Here is a 27,363-nt window from a genome sequence, read left to right as displayed (position 1 = left end):
AGATCGAGACCATCCCGGCTAACATGGTGAAACCCCGTCTCTACTAAAAATACAAAATAATTAGCTGGGTGTGGTGGCGGGCACCTGTAGTCCCACCTACTCGGGAGACTGAGGCAGGAGAATGGCGTGAACCTGGGAGGCGGAGCTTACAGTGAGCCGAGATTTCCCCACTGTACTCCAGCCTGGGAGACGGAACGAGCCTCCGTCTCAAAACAAAAACAAAAACAAAAACAAAAAAAAGAAGAAGAAGAAGAAAGGCCTGTGGAATGTCTCAGAGCCTCTCGGTTGGAGCAGAAAAGTTACTGGTGAGTACAGATGCATGTATGTGATCTGCAGAAGCTAGTCAGGATCCAACTTGCATTTAATACATTTCCATAGATGGTTCAGTTGCCTTTTGCTGCCAACTCCTGAGCTTTCATCCAAGAGAAATCAGTGTTTGCTTTGCAAGGTAAAACATTGATTTAGCCTTCAGCCTAGATGTTCTCTGCTTGTTGAGCCCCATAGGCAACTTCACGTCTACACTTTCATCCTGTCTCTTTCAACTCCACTGTTTAAAAAAAGAACTTTCCTATTAAACACTGTTACTCTGAACAATCTCTAGCTTTTTACGTTTCTAGCCAAGCTGTTTTCAAAATACCTGCTATTTCTTATAGACTTATATGGTTTTTAACCCTTTTGAAATTATATTGAACTAGTCCTACCTTTTGATGTATTCAGTTTAGCAAGTATCAGGGACAGTTTTAAATTGATGCTTCAGTTTGTGGCTTTGTTATAGACGGAAGATTTGTGGCTGAAAATAGGGCTAAATCCTACTTCTTGAAGTTGCTTATTTTAGAGTCTCTAGAATCAGGCAGGCATGGATTTGATTCTCAAGTTTTTAAAAACTACATGACCTTGACCAAATTAACTCATCTCTCAAAGTCCAAGTCTCCTCAATCTTAAAATGGGTCTAATACATGAGACGGTGTTTGGCTATAATGTGCAAAAGACATAATAAGGTACAAAAACAGACACAGTTCTGGGAATACCCAACACCTAGATTTAATGTGTTAATATTTTACTAATTGTTTTTCAGATTTTTATTTATTTATTTTGAGACCGAGTCTCGCTCTGTGGCCCAGATTGGAGTGCAGTGGTGTGATCTCGGCTCACTGCAAGCTCCGCCTCCCGGGTTCACACCATTCTCCTGTCTCAGCCTCCCAAGTAGCTGGGACTACAGGAGACTGCCACCACGTCTGGCTAATTTTTTGTATTTTTAGTAGAGACGGGGTTTCACCATGTTAGCCAGGAAGATCTCGGATCTCCTGACCTCGTGATCCACCCGCCTTGGCCTCCCAAAGTGCTGGGATTACAGGCATGACAGATTTTTAAAAATAAATGATATATATCAAGTGAACAATGTTTTTGAAGTGGAATCATCATTACTTGTAAATCGATTTTACTAATTTTAACTATTGCCAAGTATTTGATTTTATAAATGAAATAAATATGCAATCATTTATTTAGCCATTCTGTCTATAATAGACATTAATGTGTTTCCATTTTTATATTACCAAAAATTCTGCAATAAATATTTCACACATTTCTATGTGGTCACACATATTTATCTTGTTCTTTCTCCCCATATATATATCTAAATCTTGATGAAGATTCTATTTAGTTTTAAAAGTATGTATCAGAGTGCCTTTGCACTTCTCTATGTGGACAATCATAATATATAGAAGTAACGACTTAACGACTTTTTTTTTTCCATTTCTTTGACAGGGACTTCCGGTTGTCTAACCCAAATGCCAATTTTTATATGGGCACCCTGTCACTCTTCTAAAAGACTACATTTTCCAGGCAATTTTGCAACCAGGTGTGACCCTGTGACTTCATTCTGGTCAATGAGATTTAAGCAAAGTGTTGTGTGGGACTTTAGGAAAGCCTCCTTAAATGGGAAAAGGTGAGCTTGTCTTCCTCACTACTTCTTCCTGAAATTACCTAAAATGAAAATTCATTGGCTGGGAGTTTACCTTAAACAGAAGGCCATATGCAAAACTCGTACAGTAACAAGATAGAAGTATGGGTCCCTGATCACTTTGAAGCTACCACATCAATCCTGCCTGCCTGCCTCTAGATTCTCATTCCCTTCCTTCCTTCTTGCCTGCCTGCCTGCCTGCCTGCCTGCCTTCCTTCCTTCCTTCCTTCCTTCCTTCCTTCCTTCCTTCCTTCCTTCCTTCCGTGAGAGAGAAACTTCTATCTTATTTAAGGTATTATTATTTAAGATTTTTCTGTATGTACAGCTGAAACTAATCCTAATGGACACACTTTCCATTTCTCGTATCTCTTATCTGTTTTCCTTGAGCTATTGTGTTGCCTTTGACCTCCAGGAAAATACTGAATAATAGTGTTCATTGCAGCACTCCTTCTATTATTCTTACCTAGAATAGAAATGAATCAAAATCTTCTTCATTAAGTGTGATATTTGAGTTTTTGATATTAGAGTTTTTGTAGATATCTTTTATTATTAAGGGAGAAGAAAATAAAAAGTACATCTTATCTGTCATCATTATACTTTATCCCAGTTAAAATCAGAGAAGCAGCCATTAACTACTAGTAGATAGTTGCATACATTAAATCTGACCATATACAAGTTTTTAAAGGCTGTTGCTCTTTGAAAATATTTCTCTTTATTTTTAATGTTATACAACAGGGACATTTATAATCCAAATATAATCCATATGTACATGTAACAAAATAAATCTTATAATAAGATTATAACAAAATAATATAGCATACTAGTGAAATAGCCACAGTTAAAATTCCCATGTCAGAGAATTCCTAGTATTGCTTTGCAATTGACTTTTTCTTTCTTTGTTTGTTTGCCTGGCATTACTACAGACAGAAGAAACAAACTTTATCTTATGAACAAAAGATTCTTTTTGGTTCAGTATTCAATTTTTAATGATAGATTTCTGAACTTGGCTTTTAAAAAAGTAGGCTGGATAAATGAACACAAATAAATAACAAAATAAATTTCCAATCACGTGGTACCTATAAAGAAGGTGCTGCCTTTATTTTAAAGAAAGAGAAGCATTGATTAAAGACTTTTCAGAAGAAATAAAGAATAAGGAGGATCAATATCAAGACTTCAAAAGATGGATCAATAGGAAAGATTAATATTTTGATCATTCCAAAATATTTGCTTGTTATAGACACTGCAAAGTAACATCCATCTTTTATTTCTTTTCAGAAGCCGAATACCTGTTAAATGTTATATACATACTCTAACATTTACTTTTAATGCTTGTGCAAATACTTCACAATCTCCTTCTCTTAAAATCCAAGAAAGCGCCTGCCCACTCAGGTCTTTTCTATAGTATTTTAAACACACGTCTGAAGTTGTTGGCCATATGTGCTAGAACTCTAACTGCTGCATTCCTTTGCAGACACAGACAAGATTTGGATTAGTTACCCAATTTAGATTTTGAAAATTGTATGATCTATGTTCTGAATAGAACGTCAAACCACAATGTTTTATTACACAAAGGATTTGCAGTAATGACCCCATCAAAATATTCATGTTTATAGAAATAGTACTACCAGTATACAAGTTTATTTTTGCTCTTAAATATAGTAATATTGGAATGCATAAGGTTTCAAGTCAGCTGGATCTTTTATATTATGTTCATGTTTCTCATCTGTTGATTCAACTACTTAGAATATAACCTAAAGGGAGCAGATGGTAAGTGAGTGAATAAAGACCTGAATTCTAGTTCCATAATTATTTAACTAAGTCCCAGAGATTCGTTGGTAAAGTAGGCTTTTTTTTTTTTTTCTCTCAGAGATAGTATATATGAATCCTCTCCAAGGGTGTTGATACTAATGATAATCTTCACTATGCAACTCTGTTCAAACAAAGCGCATATTTCAGGAAAAATTACCAGAGTATTTTTGTCATTTTGCAATGAAAACAAATAAGATCATTCCGCTTCCGCAATTGAAAGGATTTCAGAGGTTAAGAGGAAAGTCAAACAGAAGTTTGACATTTTATTTCAAGAATTACCTCTTCAAGTCAATCCATATTCTCAGATGACTTGTGACACCTGTTTATATCATCCAAGGTAGAGCAGATGGAGTTACTACAGGTGAGACTGAATTTGGGAAACAGGAAAATGCCACAAGATTTATGCACTAACAGATCTGAAATTGAATCATATGAAATTTCAGTATTTGACTTTTTGACTTTCAAAATGACAATTTCATTTTGTTCAACCCAACATTATTAATGGCTAATATTTATTAAGCAGTAAGGGTTTTATATGTATTCAATTACTTATTCCTCATAACTATGCAGTGTGGCAGTAATTATAGTAACCCTTCCCATTTGAGAGATGATAAAATGAGTCACAAAGGGATCAGAAATGTCCCTCAGGTCACACAGCTAGTAAGTCTTAAAGCTGGGTTTAGGATCCAGGTGCTCTGGCTTTGATGCCCGGGCTCTTTACCTGCACTACACTGGTTATATACAAAATATAAATAAGGTCAAATTCATATTCCAGTTCTGGATTGCAAAATGCCCCAAATTTCTATCCATTGACCTAAAGGTAAAGCTAAATTCCAGACCCATGTATATGACTTCCTCTTGGACAGCTTCACCTGTATGTACTTCAGATTTTTTCTACTCAACATCTTCAAAAAAAAAAAAAACCTTACTCTCTTTGTCCACACTGCTCAGTAGCCCATGCCAGAATTTTACGTTTCTCTTGGACTCCTCCTTAATTTCAAGTTTAATCAACTACCAGGTTCAGTCATATCTATTTCCTTATCTCTTTCATACCTACCTTCTTCCCTCCACCTCTACAACCAGAATTTCTCACCTGGGCAACTATAATAGGCTTCTATTTTTCTGCCTATGTCAACCATTGGTCTGCCTCAGTTCAATAATCCATCAATCACTGTGTGAATTTTTGAACATGTAAATCTGATCATGTTATACTTCCTCTTTCCTGATGGATAATTTGTATATAACTTATATTATTTTGCAACTCTTCACTGTTTTTTCCCATTCCTGCTAGTCTCAAGTTCCATGCAGAGAGTATTAGCCTATTGCATTTTGTAGTCACACTAATATACATACAATAGTGCTATGTTAAATGTGTGTAAACTGTGATTTATAATCATATTTCTTTATGTAATTGAGGTGCTTGTCACTTAAAGTGTTCATTTCAATTTCTCAAATTATTTGCTTTTGTATTTCTCTACTTTAAAATGATTTCAGGTCATTTGCAGGTACACTACACAGCATGAAATGGCGCCATAGGACTTTTAATTGGCCTAAGGCTTCACTTTATAATTGGGCAGATCAAACTTCTTTGACTTATTAATTCTTATTTCTACTATAAACTGATATTTTTAAGGTTATTGGCATAGCATTTTATATTAACCCCAGTTCTTGTGGGGTTAGACTTTCATTTCTTCAGAAAGGATGGATTAAACAAAGTGAAGTCAATTTCTTCACAATTTCTTATATAAAGATGTCACCGGCATATTGAGCATTTCGCTCATGTGTTCAGATGCACATATTCACAACTGTGTTTGTTATCCACTTACTCCTCACTAGAGATAAATAACCTATTTTATTGGAGTGTGCCAGTATGTTGTGATTTGTCATGTAAAACCTAATTTTTAATTAACTATAATTTTACTTTTTCAGTATGTTGGTTGGCAATATTCCTTACAGCAGAAAATAAGATGAATAAGCTGTCTATGCTTGTGGTCCTTGAGGTGTTCTATAATGTTTAGATCCTTTTGGTTAAATTTCTTTTTTTTTTTTTGAGACAGAGTCTTGCTCTGTCGCCCAGGCTGGAGTGCCATGGTGCAATCTAGGCTCACTGCAAGCTCCGCCTCCTGGGTTCACGCCATTCTGCTGCCTCAGCCTCTCCAGTAGCGAGGACTACAGGCTCCTGCCACCACGCCTGGCTAATTTTTTTTTGTAGTTTTAATAGAGACGGGGTTTCACCGTGTTAGCCAGGATGGTCTCAATCTCCTGACCTCGTGATCCGCCCACCTTGGCCTCCCAAAGTGCTGGAATTATAGGTGTGAGCCACCGCACCAGGCCTTTTTTGGTTAAATTTCATGAGAATTAGAGGTAATGTGGCATTGGAGGAGTATGGCATTGATGTGTCGGGAACTAATAAGAAACAGAGTAGGGATTGGTCTGGCTTCTTTCTTCAAAAAATCCCAGGAAAATATACAGCACCAGAGCTTTTACTAATGGGTAGGCCTGGTTCTACGAGACAAAGAACATAAGTATCACTCTTCTTCCTCTATAATAATTTAGAACTGGTTCATCCAGGTCCCATTGGCATCTCCTTGTCCTTTCTCACTGGCCAGGATCATATCTGAGTTACCCCTAACCACATGAAAAAACATTTTGCTACCCTTCCCACCACACTGAGTTGCAATTGACTTCTGAGACTATCTCAGGCTGTCTGATTGGACACTCCACAGCAATTTCTCCTGTTTGGCTGGACTTAAGGGAATGCTGTGAGGCCAGCCCTCACCCTGGGGTGCACTTGGAAAGTGAGACAAAGTTATTCTGAGATTTCCATCACCTCTACATCACTAGTCCTGCAGTCTGCCTGTAGATGGGGGACAAGGAGTAGATCCTTTCTGACCAACATCTAACTCTTGTGTTTTTCCTCTCTTTTCTTTTAACCCTTTATTTAACATGCTTTATTTAGTCTCAGGGACAGTAAAAACAGGCTTAAGCTAATCATATATTCTTCTAGATCATCTTCCCTTATGCCTTGTCCCTAGCTTTTTATTTTCAAAAGTCAGTAATTTAAGAAATAAAAGCTATCCAAATTGAAAAAGAGGAAGTCAAATTGTCTGTTTGCAGATTACATTGTCTTATATACAGAAAAACCTAAAGACTCCACCCAAAACTCTTAGAACTAATAAATTCAGTAAAGTTGCAGGATACAAAAGTAATATAAAAATCAGTAGCATTTTTATACATAATCAACAAACTAGCTGGAAAAGAAATCAAGAAGTCAATCACATTTACAATAGCTACAAAAATACATAGGAATAAATTTAATCAAGGATGTGAAAGACTTCTATAAGAAAAACTGAAAAACACTGATGAAAGAAATGAAGAGGATACAAACAAATGGGAAGACATCCTATGCTCACGGATGAGACAAATTAATATTGTAAAAATGATAATACCATCCAAAACAATCTACAGATTCAATGCAATCCCTGTCAACATACCAATGGCATTTTTCTAAAATTTGTATGGAGCTGCAAAAAACCAGGACTAGCCAAAGTAATCCTGAGCAAAAAGAAAAAAGCTAGAAGTATCACACTACCAGACCTCAGAATATACTACAAAGCTGTAGTAACCAAAATAGCATAGTATCGGCATAAAAACAGACACATAGACCAATGGAACAGAATAGAGGACCCAGAAATTAATTCACACATCTATAGCTAAATGATTTTTGACAAAGGCAAGAACACTCATTGGAGAAAGAATAATCTCTTCGATAAATGGTGCTGGGAAAATTGAAATTCATGTGCAGAAGAATGAAAGTAAACTCCCACGCCTTACTCTATATAAAAATCAACTCAAAATAGATAAAACATCCAAGTGTAAGACTTGAAGCTATAAAACTACTTGAGGAAAACAGAAACCTTCAGGACATTGGTCTGGAAAGACATTTTATGAAAAAGACCTCAAAACTAAGCTGAGGACTGTGGCTTACGTCTGTAATCTCAGCACTTTGGGAGGCTGAGGAGGGTAGATCACCTGAGGTCAGGAGTTTGAGACTAGCCTGGCGAACATGGTGAAACCCCATCTCTACTAAAAACACAAAAATTAGCTAGGCATGGTGACACATGCCTGTAGTCCCAGCTACTCAAGAGGCTGAGGCAGGAGAATCACTTGAGCCCGGTAGGTGGAGCTTGCAGTGAATGGAGATTGTGCCACTGCACTTCAACTCCTGGGTGACAGAGAGAGACTCTGCCTTAAAAAAAAAGAAGAAAAAAAATCCACAGGTAATAAGAAAAATAAACACACGAGATTATATCAAGCTAAAAAGCCTCTGCACAGCAGCGAAGGAGACAATTAACAGAGTGAAAAGGCAGTCAACAGAATGGGATAAAATATTTGCAAACTACTCATTCACAGGGTGTTGATATCCAGAATATGCAAGGAATTTAAACATCTCAACAGCAAAAATAACAATCAGGTTAAAATATGGGTAAATAATTTGAACAGACATTTCTCAAAAGACATACAAATGACCAACAAATATATGAAACAATGCCCATCAGAGAAATGTAAATCAAAACCAAAATGAGGTATCATCTTATGCCAGTTAGGATGGCCTGTTAGCACAAAGACAAAAATTAACAAATGCTAACAAGAATGTGGAGAAAAAGGAACTCTTACATACTGTCGTTGGGAATGCAAACTAGTACAGCCACTATAAAGAATAGTTTGAAGTTTCCTCAAAAAACTACAATAGGACTGCCTATGACCCAGGAATCCCACTATTGGGAATCTATCCAGAGAAAAGGAAATCATTGTTTTGGAGAGACATCTGCACCCCCATATTTATTCACATTTATTGCGGCACTAGTCACAATAGCCAAGATGTGGAATCAACTTAGGTCTCCATCAACAGATAAATGAATAAAGAAAATATACTATACATATTAGATGAAGTACTATTCAGACATAAAACACAATGAAGTCATTTGTGGCAACATGGATGAGCTGGAGAACATTATGTTAAGTGAAATAAGCCAGAAACAGAAAGTTAAACATTGCATGTTCTTGTTCATATGTGGAAGTTAAAAAAAGTTGATCCCATAAAAGTAAAAAGTAGAACAGAGAGTACCAGAGGCTGGGAAGGGTAGAAGGAAGGGAAGGATAGGGGGAAATTTGTTAAAGGATACAAAATTATAGCTAGATAGAGGGAATAAATTCTACTGTCCTATATTACTGTAAGATGTCTGTAGTCAACACTAATATATAGTTTCCAATAGCTGTAAGGAGGATATTGAACATTCTAATCCAAAGAAATAATGAATACTTGAGATGATGAATATGCTAATTATCCTAATCTTATTTGTATTAGGGTTCTCTAGAGGGACAGAATAGGGTAGATACATAAAGGAGATATATGTGTGTGTGTGTGTATATACATACAACAGATACCCTATCTCTAATAGGGTAGACATATAAAGGAGTTTATTAAGTATGAACTTACATGATCACAAAGTCCCACAATAGGCCATCTGTAAGCTTCAGGAGCAGGAGTGCCAGTCCAAGTCTCAAAATTGAAGAACTCGGAGTCTGATGTTCGAGGGCAGAAAGCATCCAGCAAGGGAGAAAGATGTAGGCTGGGAGGCTAGGCCAGTCTTGCGTTTTCATGTTTTTCTGCCTGCTTTATATTCGGTGGCAGCTGATTAGATTGTGCCCACCAGATTAAGGGTGGGCCTGCCTTTCCCAGTCCACTGACTCAAATGTTAATCTCCTTTGGCAACATCCTCACAGACACATCCAGGAACAATACTTGCATCCTTCAATCCAATGAAGTTGACACTCAGTATTAACCATCACATCACTGTTCATTCTTTGTATTGAAACATCACTATGAACTCCATGAGTACGTGCAATTATTATTTGTCAATTAAAAATGCAAATTTTAAAAAATGTCAAGAATTTGCCTTACCTGCCATTGTCTCTGTTGTGTCATCCCTTCCCAGAGGAGAATAGGTACTGAATAATTTTACTGCTTATTACCGCTTGAAGGAGGAAAGGTAGCTAAAAATATAGAGAAGAAAAACAGTAGTTATTATATCAAAAGTTTTTTGTACTATATGCAATTTTATTTTTGTTGTTTTATTATAGTTTTAATCTTACTTAGTCATTACTATAGTAAAAACTTAATTCTGGTTAATTAAAGCTAATATTTTTAGTATTAGCAAAGCATTACAAGAACAAATTTTAAAATATTTAGCCTTATTACAAGCCCATTGTCAGAATTAAAATGTACCTGGAATAGGCTTCCTATATGTGTTTCAATTGGTTTATGTTATATATATATATTTTTTACTTATAAGTAAAAATCATTTGTAATTAGGATACCAATGAACCAGGCTATATTTAAATTACACTTTATTACTCATTGGCTTTAGAAAGTTAAATCTAGCAGTATCATTCTTTTAATGTGTACCTTTTAAACTAATGAGAATTTATTTCACTATGCTGTAGAATAAAATGTCAAATAAGGAGAAGCCACAAATATTTATTTTATTTATGGGTCATAGCATTCTCAAAAACTGTATTTAGAAATTAAAAAGTTGAAATAGAAAAAAAAAAAAAAAAAAAAAAAAAACCCTAAGCAAAAAGAGTTTAAGAAGTGCTAGGTCCAGGAATAGAAAACCAAACATCACATGTTCTCCTTCATAAGTGTGAGTTCTCACTCATTGGGAGGGACACAGGGAGAGGAACATCACACACCGGGGCCTGTCAGGGGTGGGGTCAAGGCGAGGGAGAGCATTAGGACAAATACCTAATGTATGTGGGGCTTAAAACCTAGATGACAGGTTGATGGGTGCAGCAAACCACCGTGGCACATGTATACCTATGCAACAAGCCTGCACATTCTGCACATGTAACCCAGAACTTAAAGTATATGTATAAAATAAAGAAGGGCTAGATCCTTTCAGGTGGTTTCTGAAATCAGCTACCAAAGATATTTGGTGTACTTTTATTCCTGTCAGTTCTAGCAAAGATTATGGAAAAACAAATAATTTGTAAATGCTGAGAACTGTACTTACTTCAGAGGATTATTGTAAGAATTAGTTGAGAAACCCAGAGCCTGGCACATGATAAATTCTCAATAAATGCATAATAAATATGTTTCTGATGGCATCTGGGAGGAAACTATATCAGAAAAAGGACAAAACTGTTCCTGATCCTGTACAGAAAGTAAGACCTCCTGGACTGTGATGTCCTTCGAGGGTTAGGTGCTAGGGTTCACAGAGCACATAGCTTTAATGGGAAGGGAAGGTCGTTCACAGGGAACAGGGAGAGTTAGGACAGATGCTGAGAATCTAATAGGATGGGGAATGCAAAGGATTTTGAACACAGGCAAAAGACATTTGGCCTGCCAGAGAACAGCCAAGGTGTTCCAAACATGAAGCAACTTCCAAAAAGTGAAGATTCACAGGCAAGATAAGTTACCAGAGAAAGAAAAAGAATAAAGGGAAAGCACTCTCAGAGGATATTGTAGGGAGGGCAGCAAAGCTCTAGCAATAAGACAGTAAGGCACTGAGTAAATGACAGGTTTCCAGCTGAGCTCTTCCTTCTATAGAAGCAGAAACAGATCAAGAGCAAGACCCAGACACTGACAAGAAAATATCTAGCTGTTAAAATTCACTTAGGATTAGTTATCAAAATTAAAATAGATATGGTACTTTAAAAAAAGGCATTAATGCATATTATATAATTATACTGTATGATTATTCTTAAGCGCACATTTATCTTATTGAAGTTTCAGTAAAGAATTCTGAGAAATGATTATATTTTTATAAACCATCTGGTTTAGCTGCAGGCAAACTTGGGGAAAAATATATCTGATGAGGTTAATCTTTTTCATTTCCCAACAAATCAGAACAAAGACTGAGGAGAAGGAGGGATATTCAGAATTGAAACAACGAATGTAAAGGGACTTAAATATTTGTATATACAATTTTTGACATTTTAAACATTACTTGAGAACCATTTTTCTTCACCACAATTATATTAAATCATCATTTTATATATGATCAAATGTGATATATTAAGTCAGTATTTTGAGGTAATTAGTACATTTAAGACCACAGTCATTTGGGGAGCTAACAGTGGGGGACTTCATAAACTAAGGTCCCTGAACTGTCTTTCCGTATGGAGAATGATTAATTCAAGACCACCACCCACATGCAATAATACAGTTTTCCTGCATTCTCTGCCTCCTTGTTTTTACATCTTCGGTCTCATTTTGTCTTCACTCTGTATGATTCTAACCCCTTCCCTCCCTGATATCATCACTTAATATTTACTGCTTTTCTTTCCAAAAAAGTACACTAAAGAGAAAAACAGTCAAATGTAGAATCATCAGTTCTTTGTTTAATGGTATCAATGCTTTGTTTAATGGTATTATTGAAATTTAAAGAAGTAATTTAATTTAGGTTCAATTTAAATTGTTTACTTGTCTTGGATTCTTATTAGCGCCTTTTTTTTTTTTTTTTTTTTTTTTTTTTTTGAGATGGTGTCTGGCTCAGTCATCCAGGATGGAGTGTAGTTGCTCAGTCTCACTGCAACCTCTGACCTCTGCCTCCTGAGTTCAAGCGATTCTCCTGCCTCAGCCTCCTGAGGAGCTCGGATTACAGGCACCTGTCACCATGCCTGGCTAATTTCTGAATTTTAGTAGAGATGATGTTTCACCATGTTGGTCAGGCTGGTCTTGAAATCCTGACCTCAAGCAATTCTCCTGCCTTGACCTCCCAAAGTGCTGGAATTACAGGCATGAGCTACCGTGCCTGGCCTTATTCTTACACATGTAATTGATTATTTAATAACATTTAATTTCTGACTTTTCTAATTCAACCTTAGAATTAAAGGCATTGGTTTAGCAGTGGACCAGAAGCTGTGCACAGAGCAAAGTCCTTGTCCTTATAGAGTGTATATTACAGAAAGAGATATAGAAAAAAAAAGAGAAATATAAGATATAATTTTAGGTACTGATGGGTGTTATAAGAAGAAATATATAGAGTATGAATTGAGAAAATGGCAGGCAGGGATTTGTTTTAGACAGAGTTGGTGTGTGAAAGTGAACAAGAAAGGGATGAATGTAGAGTTCAAAAGGACATAGCTCATGGAGGGCCTTAGAAGTCTTGGCGAGGACTTTATTCTGAGTTTGATGAGAATCCATTGGAGGGATAATGTCAGAAGATTGATAATATGATTAACACTTAAAAAGAATTGCTTTAGCTACTATAGCAATATGAAGATGAACATCAAAGAGGAGACAAGTCAAGATTATGCAGCAGTTAGAAGAGGAAGGGATGGGAAATGGTCAGGTTTGAGTTACGTTTTGAAGTAGAGATGATGGTATTTGATAATGGTATTTGGACACTAGGTGATTAGTTTAGCACTTAAAGTTATAAAAATCTTAAATGAGTTTTTGTTTGGTAGAGGGCATAGCTCTCATCCTCCCATGTTGGGAATAAGCCCCCCAAAATCTGGCCATAAACTGGCCCCAAAACTGACCATAAACAAAATCTCTGCAGCACTGTAACATGTTCATAATGGCCCTAACACCCAAGCTGGAAGGTTGTGGGTTTATGGGAATGAGGGCAAGGAATACCTGGCCCGCCCAGGGTGGAAAACTGCTTAAAGGCATTCTTAAGCCACAAACAATAGCATAAGCAATCTGTGTCCTAAGGGCATGTTCCTGCTGCAGTTAACTAGCCCAACCTATTCATTTAATTCGGCCCTTCCCTTCGTTTCCCATAAGGGATGCTTTTAGTTAATTTAATATCTATAGAAACAATGCTAATGACTGGTTTGCTGTTAATAAATGCTTGGGTAAATCTCTGTTCCGGGCTCTCAGCTCTGAAGGCTGTGAGACCCCTGATTTCCCACTTCACACCTCTATATTGCTGTGTATGTGTCTTTAATTCCTCCAGCGCTGCAGGGTTAGGGTCTCCCCAACCAAGCTGGTCTCGGCAAGTGGCGTCCATTGTGGGGGCTAGAATCCAGGTCGAAGAGTCACCAGAGTGACAGTTGGAATGGAAAACTAGCTGGAGGACACTCAAGTACTCTTAAAGCAATCCCCGTGGTGAGTAAGAAGGGGAGCTCGGAAGTGTCAGGGTAACAGTGGGACAGGTGTGGGGTCTGGTTCGTTCCACCTTGGAACTTTTTCACACTAATGAGAAGGAGAAAGGAGAGTATAGTGAAGTAACAAGAGGTTACAGAACATGTTTATTTGCCAGCTAAAGTGGCAAAGGGAGGAGAGGTTCATCCCTACCCTTCTGCACCCCGTCATTATTATTTTGAAGAAAATGACCCCCCAGATCTTTCTTTTCCGGAGGACACTGGGTGAAAAGTAGTTACCCCAGTGACTGTTCAAGCAGCTCCTCGAGCAACTGCTCTTAGTTCTATTCAGGCAGGAATTCAGCAAGCTAGATGAGAGGGTGATTTAGAGGCTTGGCGGTTCCCTGTTAGAATACACCCCCTGGATCAAGGGGGAAATATTGTATCTACATTTCAGCCTTTTCCTTTAAAATTACTCAAAGAATTAGAACAAGCAATAAGTCAGTATGGACCAGGTTCTCCTTTTGTAATGGGACCTTAAAGAATGTTACTGTTTCCAGTCGGATTATTCCTACTGACTGGGACGCTCTTACTCGAGCTTGTCTAATTCCTGCTCAATTCTTGTCAATTAAAATTTGGTGGAGAGATGAAGCTTCCATTCAGGCTCCTCACAATGCCCAGGCCCAACCTCAAATTAATATAACTGTAGACCAACTTTTGGGGGTTGGCAGCTGGGCTGGTTTAGATGCACCACTGGTCATTCAGGATGATGCCATAGAACAGTTTAGAGGAGTGTGCATTAGAGCTTGGGAAAAAAATCACTTCAGGTGGAGAACAATACCTTTCCTTTAGTGCTATAAAACAGGGACCCAGAGAACCATATGTTGATTTTATAGCTTGGTTACAGGAGTCTCTTAAAAAGATGATTGCAGATTCGGCTGCTCGGGATATAGTGTTGCAGTTACTAGCTTTCAACAATGCTAATCCCAATTGCCAGGCTGCTCTGCGACCCATCAGAGGGAAAGCACATTTAGTTGATTATATCAAGGCCTGTGATGGTATTGGAGGTAATCTGCATAAAGCTACCTTGTTGGCACAGGCAATGGCAGGACTGAGGGTGGATAAAGGAACTACTCCATTTCCTGGAGCTTGTTTTAACTGTGGGAAGCATAGTCATACTAAAAAAGAATGTAGAAAAAATCAGCAAGTCAGGCCGCCAGATAGGGGAAAAAAGAAAACTGTTGAGCCTGAAATATGTCCAAAATGTAAAAAACGAAAACATTGGGCTAGTCTGTGTCACTCTTAAGTTTGATAAAGAAGGGAACCCTATTTTGGGAAACACCATGAGGGGCCCATCCTGGGCCCTGTTCTAAACCGGGGCATTTCCCGCTTGGGCCAATCCCTCACCCCTGTACAATGTCTGTTACCCACCACAGCCAGTAATGCTGCAGTAGATTTATGCTGCACAAAAGCTGTGAGCCTTCTGCCTGGGGAACCCCCGCAAAAGGTCCCAACAGGAGTCTGTGGACCCTTGCCAACAGGGACAATAGGATTACTTTTAGGAAGATCTAGTATAAGTTTAGAAGGCGTACAAATACATACAGGAGTCATTGATTCAGATTACAATGGGGAAATTCAAATTGTTATGTCTACTTCTGTTCCCTGGAAAGCAGAGCCAGGAGAGCGCATAGTACAGCTCCTGATTGTGCCATATGTGGGAATGGGAAAAAGTGAAACCAAACGAACAGGAGGATTTGGGAGCACAAATAAACAAGGCAAAGCAGCTTATTGGGTAAATCAAATTACTGATAAACATCCTACCTGTGAAATAACTATTTAGGGAAAGAAATTTAAAGGTTTGGTAGATACAGGAGGGGACATTGCAATAATTTCTCCACAGCACTGGCTGTGCATGTGGCCAATTCAACGTGCTCAATTTAACATAGTTGGAGTTGGTAAAGCCCCTGAAGTATATCAAAGTAGCTATATTTTGCATTGTGAGGGGCCCAATGGACAATCTGGGACTATTCAGCCAATTATAACTTCTGTAAAACTTATGGGGAAGAGATTTATTACAACAATGGGGAGCACAAGTTGTAATTCCAGAACAATTATATAGCCCTCAAAGTCAACATACAATGCATGAAGTGGGGTATGTCCCTGGTATAGGACTAGAAACAAAATTTGCAAGGTTTGAAAGAACCGTTTCAAGCAGAAAGGCAAAGTTCCCGCCAAAGATTAGGAAATAATTTTTGATGACGGCCATTGTTAGGCCTCCAGAACCTATACCTTTAAAATGGCTAACAGATAAGACAATTTGGATAGAACAATGACCACTAAGTAAAGAAAAACTGGAGGCTTTAGAGAAATTAGTTGCCGAACAATTAGAAAATGGGCACATAGCTCCAACATTTTCTCCTTGGAATTCTCCATTTTTTGTAACTAAGAAAAAATCAGGTAAATGGAGAATGTTAACTGACTTAAGAGCTATCAATTCAGTTGCAACCTATGGTAGAATTACAGCCAGGATTGTCTTCTCCTGCTATAATTCCAAAAAATTGGCCTTTAATAGTCATAGATTTAAAAGACTGTTTCTTTACTATCCCTTTAATTGAGCAAGACTGTGAATGGTTTGCAGGTTTGCAGTTACAATTCCTGCAGTAAACAACCTGCAGCCTGCTAAGCATTTTCACTGGAAAGTGTTGCCACAGGACATGTTAAACAGTCTATTTGCCAGATGTATGTGGGGCAAGCAATTGAACCTACTCATAAAAAATTTTCACAGTGCTACGTCATTCACTATATGGATGATATATTTTGTGCTGCCCCCACTAGAGAAATATTACTCCAATGTTATGATCACTTGTAAAATTCGATTTCTCACGCTGGTTTAATTATAGCTCCTGAAAATACTCAGACTACTACTCCTTACTCCTACTTGGGGACCTTAGTAAATGACACTACCGTTGTGCCACAGAAAGTAACCATACATAGGGATCAACTAAAAACATTAAATTACTTTCAAAAATTACTCGGGAGTATTAATTGGATACAACCTGCTCTAGGCATTCCTATCTATGCCACGAGTAATCTGTTTGCTATCCTTAGAGGAAATACTAGTCTCACTAGCCCTTGGCAATTAACAAAAGAGGCTAGGGCAGAGTTACAACTGATTGAGAAGCAAGTCCATAAAGCTCAGATAAATAGAATAGATCCAGAGAAGACTCTAGATTTGCTAATTTTTTTCAACTCAGCATTCACCTACTGGTGTTATTGTCCAAGAACAGGACTTAGGAGAGTGGCTTTTTCTTTCACATACTAATTCACAGACTCTAACTCCTTATTTAGGTCAAATTGCTACTATGATAGGGATTGGGAGAACTTAGATTGTTAAATTACATGGATATGCTCCTGGAAAAATTATTGTCCCTCTCACGAAGGCACAGATACAGCAAGTTTTTATAAATAGTCTTACTTGGCAAACCCATTTAGCTGACTTTGTGGGTATGCTAGATAATCATTTTCCTAAAATGAAGCTGCTTCTGTTTTTGAAATTAACTAATTGGATTCTCCCTAAAATAACTAAATTTAAACCAGTTGAAGGTGCTGAGAATGTTTTTACAGATGGGTCTAGTAATGGTAAAGCTTCTTATTCTGGCTCAAAAAGTAAAGTTTTTCAGACGCCCTATACTTCAGCTCAAAAAGTGGAGCTTGTAGCTGTAATTGAGGTATTAACTGCTTTTGATATGCCTACTAATGTGATTTCTGATTCTTCATATGTGGTTCACTCCACACAGTTAATTGAAAATTCTCAGTTATCATTTCATACAGATGAACAACTGATGACTTTATTTACCCAACAGCAAACAGCAGTTAGAAGTAGAATGAACCCTTTTTACATCACTCACATTAGGATGACACAGTTACACATGCTTTCTGATCTCAACATTTACCATAATAAATCCGCTCATATAATTGAGGCATACCGCCCACAGAAACCTCTTTATAAACAGGATTGGACGCAGTTAGAAAAATGAATGTACTTGTTTAGGAAGATTGCTTTGCAGAACAGGCAGAGGTGCTGCACAACGATTCCTATGGAATCATTATTAATTGGTCCCCTAAGGGGATGTTTAGCTTGAATTGCACCTCTCAGTCTGTGTGCCATGGTCACACTATGTTCAGATGATCTGAACAAAATGGTCAGATGGTAGGAATGATAAGAAGTATGGCAAAAGTTCTTATGATCTGGAACCACAGTGGTATAGTGGCACCTCAACCTCAAATGATATGGCCCACTCTAGGAGCTAAACATAAGGATTTGTGGAAACTATTAAATACTCTCAATAAGATCAAAATTTGGGAAAGAATAAAAAAGCATCTAGAAGGACACTCTACAAACTTGTTTTTGGATATAGCAAAATTAAAAGAACGAATTAAAGCATCCCAGACACACCTGACCTTAAAGCCAGGAAATGGAGTGCTTAAAGGAGCTGCAGACAAATTAGTAGCTAGTAACCCATTTAAATGGATAAAAACACTTGGAAGCTCTGTGATTTCAATGATGATTGTGCTTTTAATCTATGTCGTTTGTCTTTGTATAATCTGCAGATGTGGATCCCAACTCCTGCGAGAAGTAGCTTACCGTGACAAAGCTGCCCTTGCTTTTATCTCTTTGCAAATAAAAGAAGGGAGACATGTTGGGAGCAAGCCCCCCAAAATCTGGCCATAAACTGGCCCCAAAACTGGCCATAAACAAAATCTCTGCAGCACTGTAACATGTTCATAATGGCCCTAACGCCCAACCTGGAAGGTTGTGGGTTTATGAGAATGAGGGCAAGGAATACCTGGCCCGCCCAGGGTGGAAAATCGCTTAAAGGCATTCTTAAACCACAAACAATAGCATGAGTGATCTGTGTCATAAGGGCATGTTCCTGCTGCAGTTAACTAGCCCAACCTATTCATTTAATTTGGCCCATCCCTTTGTTTCCCATAAGGGATACTTTTAGTTAATTTAATATCTATAGAAACAATACTAATGACTGGTTTGCTGTTAATAAATGCTTGGGTAAATCTCTGTTCGGGGCTCTCAGCTCTGAAGGCTGTGAGACCCCTGATTTCCCACTTCACACCTCTATATTGCTGTGTGTGTGTCTTTAATTCCTCAGTGCCACTGGGTTAGGGTCTCCCCGACCCAGCTGGTCTCGGCAATCCCATATAAAGGTGGTCTGCCGCCCCATCTTCTACATGGTATCACATGCAAAGAAATTTAACATTCTAATAAATGCATTATAAGAAATTCAAAGTTTTCTTGAGTTCTCTTGGAAAGTAACATGACCAGTCATCTTATCATCCCTTTCACCACCTCCTTTGCCCTCTGATTCTTATGTGGCTCAATAGCCACACCACATTCATCCTCCTCCCTCTCTCCTCAGCTCTCACTGAGTTCAATCAGCATCAGCTCATCTCTCTCTATTCCTCTCCTCTTGTCCGTTGGGGGTCTCTCCTTCTACCTATTTTGACTTGAAACACTCTTGACTTTCTCAAAGATGAAGTGAGGTGCTGCTTTGGGTGTTTTAGATTAGTCTTCTCTGCCCACCACCCACTCAGCACAGTGGAGGCCCGGCCAGCAGCCACTATGTCAGTCAGCAAGGCCTCCTAAGTCTCAAAAGTCAGGGAATGAAGGGAAGTGTTTGAGACTCATACACTAATACCTGCTGCCTCTTCTACACTTATTATTAGCCAAGAGTCAGAAAGTACGGGTCAAAAACACCTGGAAATCAGTTTTACTTCAATTTGAACTAGAAATATCAATAGGACATTTTGAGAAACAATACCTAAAAGTAATCATCTTATTCTAAATACTTACTTGTATTCATAAATAATTGTTTTACAAATCAAATGATTATTGTTATGGCATAAAATACATCATGTGTCATTTAGGTATGCAATGTTTTAAACTTTCAACTGATTTAGGAATCATTATTCTAAAATATCTAATTTGCAGGGACTTGACTCTTCCTTATTTTGATAATTCTATTTGTAAATTTTTGTTTCCTTTTTAAGTTGTAGGTTTTTGTATTAATTTTTCTAAATTTATTTTTATTCACTCAACTATTGTACAATATGACTGGTCCAGGTGCAGTGGCTTATGCCTGTAGTCTCAGCACTTTAGGAGACTGAGGCAGGTGGATCACCTGAAGTCAGGAGTTTGAGACCAGCCTGGCCAACATGGTAAAACCCCATCTCTACTAAAAATACAAAAACTAGCTGGGCATGGTGGTGTGTGCCTGTAATCCCAGCTGCTTGGGAGGCTGAGGCTGGAGAATCACTTGAACCCAGGAGGCAGAGGTTGCAGTGAGCTGAGATCGTGCCATTGCACTCCAGCCTGGGCAACAAAAGCAAAACACTGTCTCAAAAAAAAAAAAAAATATATATATATATATAAAATATACATATATATATATATTACAGTAGTTGATTAGTATTGCAAATACAACTGTAATTCTTTGCTTATAAAATTTTGAACAGCTATGCTTTGGTGAGACACATGTTTAATACCAAATAGAGCAAAAGAACTACTAAATAAGATATATCTTTGTGAATGTTTTAATGAGTTATATAGTAACAATTTCTATTCCCTATAATATACTCAAAATTGCTTATAGTTAAGTAAGGTACATTAAGTACGGTACTATGATTGTGACTTTTTTTTTTTTTGAGACCGGGCCTTGCTCTGTCACTCAGGCTGCAGTGCAATGTTGCAATCTCAGATCACTGCAACCTCCGCCTTTCAGGTTCATGTGATTCTCATGTCTCAGCCTCCAGAGTAGCTGGGAATACAGGCGAACGCCATCACCCCTGGATAATTTTTGTATTTTTAGTAAAGACAGGGTTCTGCCATGTTGATCAGGCTGGTCTTGAACTCCTGACCTCAAGTGATCTTCCCACCTCGGCCTCCCAAAACACTGGGATTACAGGTGTGAGCTACTGCACCTGGCCTGATAGTGACTTTAAAACTTTTTATTTTGAAAAAGAAAAGTTATCTTAACAAGGTCTTTTTTTCCTCTATTTTCACTTTTTTCAACCACATAACTTCTTATGAGCTTGCTAAATACTGTCCTTTATGAATACATATATAAATATGTATTTAAACTAGACATGCAGTTTCTGGCTCTTGGATAATAAATGCAGGAGAGGCAACAGGTTTCAAGCCTGTATTAGTCTCCAAGTCTGCCCCTTATTCCCTGATTTTTGAGGCTAAGGTGGCCTTGCTGCTGCAGTGGCTGCTGGACTGGTCTCTGCTGTACTGAGTGGGTGGTGGGTGCACAGAGAAAAGAAATCAAAGACACCCAGAGCAGCACTTCAATTCACCTTAAATATATAAGAAGGCCTTTTTTATGCTTATCATCACTGGCCATCAGAGAAATGCAAATCAAAACCACAACGAGATGCCATCTCACACCAGTTAGAATGGCGATCATTAAAAAGTCAGGAAGCAACAGGTGCTGGAGAGAATGTGGAGAAATAGGAACGCTTTTACACTATTGGTGGGACTGTAAACTAGTTCAACCATTGTGGAAAACAGTGTGGTGATTCCTCAAGGATCTAGAACTAGAAATACCATTTGACCTAGCCATTCCATTACTGGGTATATACCCAAAGGATTATAAATCATGCTGCTATAAAGACACATGCACACGTATGTTTACTGCGGCACTATTCACAATAGCAAAGACTTGGAACCAACCCAAATGTCCATCAATGATAGACTGGATTAAGAAAATGTGGCACATACACACCATGGAATACTATGCAGCCATAAAAAAGGATGAGTTCATGTCCTTTGTAGGGACATGGATGAAGCTGGAAACCATCACTCTGAGCAAACTATCGCAAAGACAGAAATCTAAACACTGCATGTTCTCACTTATAGTGGGAATTGAACAATGAGAACACTTGGACACCGGGTGGGGAACATCACACACTGGGGCCTGTTGTGGGGTGGGGGGAGTGGGGAGGGATAGCATTAGGAGATATACCTAATGTAAATGACGAGTTAACGGGTGCAGCACACCAACATGGCACACGTATACATATGTAACAAACCTGCATGTTGTGCACATGTACCCTAGAACTTAAAGTATAATTAAAAAAAAGAAAAAGAAGGTCTTTTTTGAGACACAAATGAAACATAATTGCTTCTCATACTTAATGTTTTGTCATTAACATTTTCCTCTGTCAATAACATCTATTTTAAAATGTAATACTTTTAGAAAGTGAGAAGAATTCTGAAGAATACAAAAAAGGATATTGTGCTCCCAAGCAATTCAAGGGAGGATAATGTACTAAATCAGACTATAGGGGCAGGGAAGTTGCACTAAGGAGGTACCTGAACTGAGAAGCTATGATGGTCAATTTTCTGTCAACTTGACTGGGCCATGGGATGCCCAGATATTTGATCAAACATTATTCTTGGAGAGTCAGTCAAGGTTATCCTGGATGAGATTAACATTAGAATTGGTAGACTGAGTATAGAAGATTGCCCTCCCTAATGTGAACATGCCTCATCCAATCAAGTGAAGAAGTGAATAGAACAAAAAGGCTAAGTATGAGGGACTCCTCTTGCCTGACTGGGTGAGCCGAAACATCAGTCTTCTCTCTTTAAACTCAGACTGAATAACTGCCTCCTCTTGGGTCTCAAGCCTACCACTTCTCAGATTGGAACTAGTACTGTTGGCTCTCCTAGTTTTCATACCTTTGGACTCAACCTAGAACCTAGACCAGTTGGCTCTCCTTGGCCTCCAGTTTGCCCGCTGCAGATCTTCTAACTTTCTACCTTCCTAAATCACATGAGCATTTTTTTTTTCTTTTTCTTTAAGATGGAGTCTCGCTCTGTTGCCCAGGCTGGAGTGTAGTGGCGTGATCTCGGCTCACTGCAACTCCATCTCCTGGGTTCAAGCAATTCTCCTGCCTCAGTATCCCGAGTAGCTGGGACTACAGGCACCCACCACCATGCCCTGACTAAATTTTGTATATTTAGTAGAGATGGGGTTTCACCACGTTGGCCAGGCTGGTCTGGAACTCCTGACCTCAGATGATCCACTCCCTTTGGCCTCCCAAAGTGCTGAGATTACAGACATGAACCATTGCACCCAGCTGCCAATTTCTTATAATAAGTATTTTTACATGTATAAAATACAGATATATGTGTGATCTATATCTATGTATTTAATATCTAATATGTACATTTTCTATAAGAAGCAGCAAAACAGAATTATAATTCATTTCCCCTCCCTTATTTTTGTGTTCTCATTTATATGTGGTATGCTGATCAAAACTACTGCTTCAAGTTTATTTACAGTGAAAACATAACAATTTGATAAACATACAATCTGTTTTTAAAAATTGTGAATGATCATTTAAAAAAGGCAGATTTCATTTTTCTTATGTACTACTTAAAATGCAAGGAATTAATTTCACCAACAGGGCCTATAAAGGTATTAATTGATTTGTAGGACTGGTTAAGTGCAGGAGAGAGGCACTTTCTTGGGTAGATGCTTATGAATTCTTTTTGTATAACATGTTTTATAAGAAAAAGTATCTCGAAGGTACTGAGGATGTCATATTTGATACACATTCAATAAAATATATGCAGAGTAAGAATCTTATATAATGGGTTCACTTTATATTTTTATCGGAATTTATTTATTGAATAAATATTTATTAAACATCAACTACATGCCAGCTCTGTTCTTTAGAAAAAAGAACAACACAGACAATGTTCCTGCCTTCAAGAAGGGGGTATTCTACTACAGGGATAGATAATCAACAAATAAACAATGCAAACAAATTAGTATATTATATAAATAATATAAATATATAAAATAATCATTTTATGTATATGTATATAATGATTATGATTAGTGTCCACAATGAAACAAGTAGAGTGCTGCTGTGATAGAGCATAATAGAAGAAACATGACTAGAAAGGGCCTATCTGAGGAAGCAATGTTTATAATCATGATGATCTTTCCTAATAGCACAATGTCTATAGTTTTCATCTTTATCCTCCCATTGATATTACTGATCTGGAGAATGATTTAATATTCCAAGGACTTTTTGTTTGGATTCAGGGGGACAGATGCAGGGTTCTTATATGGGTATACTGTGTGATGCTAAAGTTTGGGTTACAGATGGTTTAGAGAATGATCTAATAATTCTTTTCATATGGATTCTATTTCAATATATGTTTCTCAATTTGTTAACTTTAAGTCACAAATATATTTCATAATCCAAGCCCTTTTAGTTCAGACTTTCATATTATAGAACTTTTACAACTTAATTTATTGGTGAAGCCAATATTTACTCTGTATGTCTTAAGGTGATTAATTTTAATTTGTATCAATTATTGGCATAAATTTGTGATTTGCTTTGTTTCCCCTGCTAGATTGTTGGCTCTGTGAGGCAGGAAACAGATCTAGCTCCAGTGTCCAGAATAGGGGTTTATACATAAAAAGGAGTTAAATATTTTTTGAAAGAATTGCCTAAAAGAAATTTCTGTGATGAATATTAACAGAATGATCTAATCACACTTATTCTTTTTTTTTCCAAATAGGGCCTGGCTTTGCAGATGTTAAATTCTTTCTACTCTTGACTTACAGTCTTAACTCCCTCTTTATAAATGTGAAGGCTGGGAACGTTAGGGAAAAAATCAGCAACAAGAAAAATTCCTCTGATCTTTCCCATGCCAAAGAGTTGGTGATGAAGAAAAGCTATTTCTGAGGATTAAGGAGTATGCATAATCTGTGCTTGGCTTTCTCTGCTCCCTTTAATATTCTATTGAAAGTCCCTCTTTGATTAAACAGGAGAGAAGATTCAAGGAGGAACTGAAATAGAGAGAGGGTCCTTTGCAAACCAGTATCAAACAGATCCCAGTCACTTTTAACGTCTGCCCTGCCGTTGGAATAACATAATGAGACTCCTGGGCAACCCAGAGAGAAGTGTAAATAACAGCAGTTACTAATAAGAACACCGTTGAATTTTGAAACACTTTTGCATGCTTTAATTTCTCCACATTTTAAGTAATTATACTAATTATGAGAGTGCTGTGTGTAAACCCTATTAGTTGTTTGGTCACAAATAAGAACAAAAGTCATTTCAAATATATATCTGACTTTACTGCTTTCTGATAGAGAATTGCTTTCTACAGTGAATTTCTTTTCATGTTAAGAAAAAGTAACAAAAATTCATGTTCTTGGGGATGAGTTGATGACATAGGCCCTCGCATACATCACTAGGGGAAGTGTAAATTTATTAATTTATTCAACAAACATGATGTGCTAGGCATAGTTCTGGGAGTTGGGGATATGGAGGTAAGCCAAACAAAATCTCTGCAGTCATGGAGCTTACACTTTAACTGGGGAGATGCAAGTGAATACTCAGGAAGTCAGATGGTATTTTATGCTATGGAGAGAAATGAGGCAGGTAAAGGGAGAAGGAGAGTTTGGGGAGCAAGTTTTCTTATTTTAGTGTGCTAGGGAAAACTTGGCATTTGAGCAGAGGTGTGAAGAAATCAGAGGAACTAACCATGCAGATATCTGTAGAAGGATCACTCAAGATAGAAGGAGTAGGCCTGCAGTACACAGAGGATGCTATCGCTAAGTAGAGGGAGTGAAGGAGAGAAAGAGATCAGAGTTGATGCCAGGGTCTAGGTCTGAGTGAGATGAGAACTCCATGCTTTCTGTTTCAAAGGGGCTTTTAAGTAAGAATGATATAACTTGTTTTAAAAGACTCCTGACTTCTCTATGCTATTTTGGGGCAAAAGTGATAGAAGAGAGATGTACTAGGAAGCCATTACAGTTCATCAGGCAAGAGACAGTGGTGGGTGGGACTAGTCCCCACTAGTAGCAATGGAGGTGAGGAAGTGGTCAAATACCTAGATGCATTCAGAAGTATAATTTTGGCATGTAAAAGAAAGGCTTGGCGAAGGAAGATTCTAACATTTTTAGCTTAAACAACTAGATGAGTGGAGTTGCCATTTTATCAGATATTGATGAAGAGAGTTTAAAAGAAGAAACCAGGAATTTGGTTTTATATATGATCAAGTTGAGATATTTATTAGAAATCCAACTGGAATTGTCAATACAGAAGTCTGGAGCTCAAGGGGCGGGATCCAGCCTGAAAAAAAGAAAAAAATCTTAGGATTGTCAAAGAATAGATGGAATTCCCATCCATAAGACTGGATGACTATGAATGATTATGGCTAAGAAGCCATCGTTCATGGAGAATAGACAGGGAAACAGTGAGAGCAGAACTATTGGATTCAATTTTCCATGAGGGATATAATAGGACCTGGTGATTTACAATGTGAACTCTGTGGTCAGAATGTCCGAGTTCAAACTCCGGTTTCAGCAAGGATTATCTGACCTCAGAGCATAGATAAAAATAGAAGTTTTATAGTTTCACGTAGAATTATTGTAAAGATTAAAAGAGAACCTGCTCACAAAGTACTGGGCATATAAGTACTCAGTACATATTAGTCACCGTTATCAGCATCATCACTTTCATCATTAATGAGTAACAATTTCTAAAGAAAGATGGTCATACTCATACTAATGATCTTCAGAGCTGATAAAAGAAAGTGTTAGACAGTAGTTCAAGTTTTTATACCCATCACCACAGTAGCAGGTTTCCTTCTGTCTCTTAATGTTTTCTTTTATATAGACCTCAGTTACTCACAAATACCAGCCACATGGTTTGCATTTCTCCCTATGTTAAATTCTTGACGTCTCTTTTACTTTAAAGTTGCTGTGTTTAATGTAATATCATAAAAAGATCTAGGATTTTAAGCAGTTTGTGCTACATGTATAGTTCCAAAGTCACACATATGCCCTAGCCACTCAATAATAAAGGACCTGTGAACTAATTAAAAGAAGTAAATCATGAGAATGTATCTTTAGATTAAGCTGAATAAGATACCAGGGAGCCAAAGGTGTGCATTCAAGTGAATGAGAAACCAGAATGACATGGAGAAAACAGAAGAGCTCAGGTGGATTCCTTCCTAGACAGGGGGGCTGAAAGGAGCCAGAGGGTAAGTGAAGATGACGAGCAAGAAGACAGTACTGATGATGTTGAAGTCCTACCCAGGAAGAGCTGTTTGTTTCTAGAATAGGAATAAGTAAAGTAGTTACATCAATTTGGGAGTTCAACAAAGGAAACAATGGCATTATGATTAAAAACCAGTTATTTTCCTGTATGCTGGATTCATTGAAATTCAATATTGTTAATTATCATACATTCAAAGTCTTAGTAAAATCAGGCAATAAGCCTAGAAGAATTCAATGCCCTGTGTTTCTATTTTGGTAAAATTGCCTTAATAGCAAACAGAAATAAAGTTTTAAAGATTAGAAAAATAGTCAAAATAATCTATTTTTCTTTTTCTCCATTTAAATTTTGTAGAATTTTGTGTCTAGGAACATATATATATATACACGTTC

At 37.6% G+C, this 27,363-nt stretch overlaps 1 protein-coding gene across 1 annotated transcript; it reads left to right on the top strand.

Annotated features, from left to right (window-relative positions):
• Positions 1 to 315: 315 nt before the first annotated feature.
• Positions 316 to 25,033, top strand: C2H3orf79 (chromosome 2 C3orf79 homolog). Its single transcript, XM_025377430.1, is given in 5 exon segments — positions 316 to 381; positions 383 to 443; positions 1,765 to 1,796; positions 1,798 to 1,858; positions 24,733 to 25,033. Coding segments are annotated over 5 exon segments (300 nt in total). The 3' UTR covers positions 24,813 to 25,033.
• The last annotated feature ends 2,330 nt before the right edge of the window (positions 25,034 to 27,363 follow it).

This window comes from Theropithecus gelada, chromosome 2 (genome assembly GCF_003255815.1).
Source record: "Theropithecus gelada isolate Dixy chromosome 2, Tgel_1.0, whole genome shotgun sequence".
Taxonomy (NCBI): domain Eukaryota; kingdom Metazoa; phylum Chordata; class Mammalia; order Primates; family Cercopithecidae; genus Theropithecus; species Theropithecus gelada.
The sequence above is the reverse complement of the archived record's forward strand: the minus strand, read 5'-3'. Positions and strand labels throughout refer to the sequence as shown.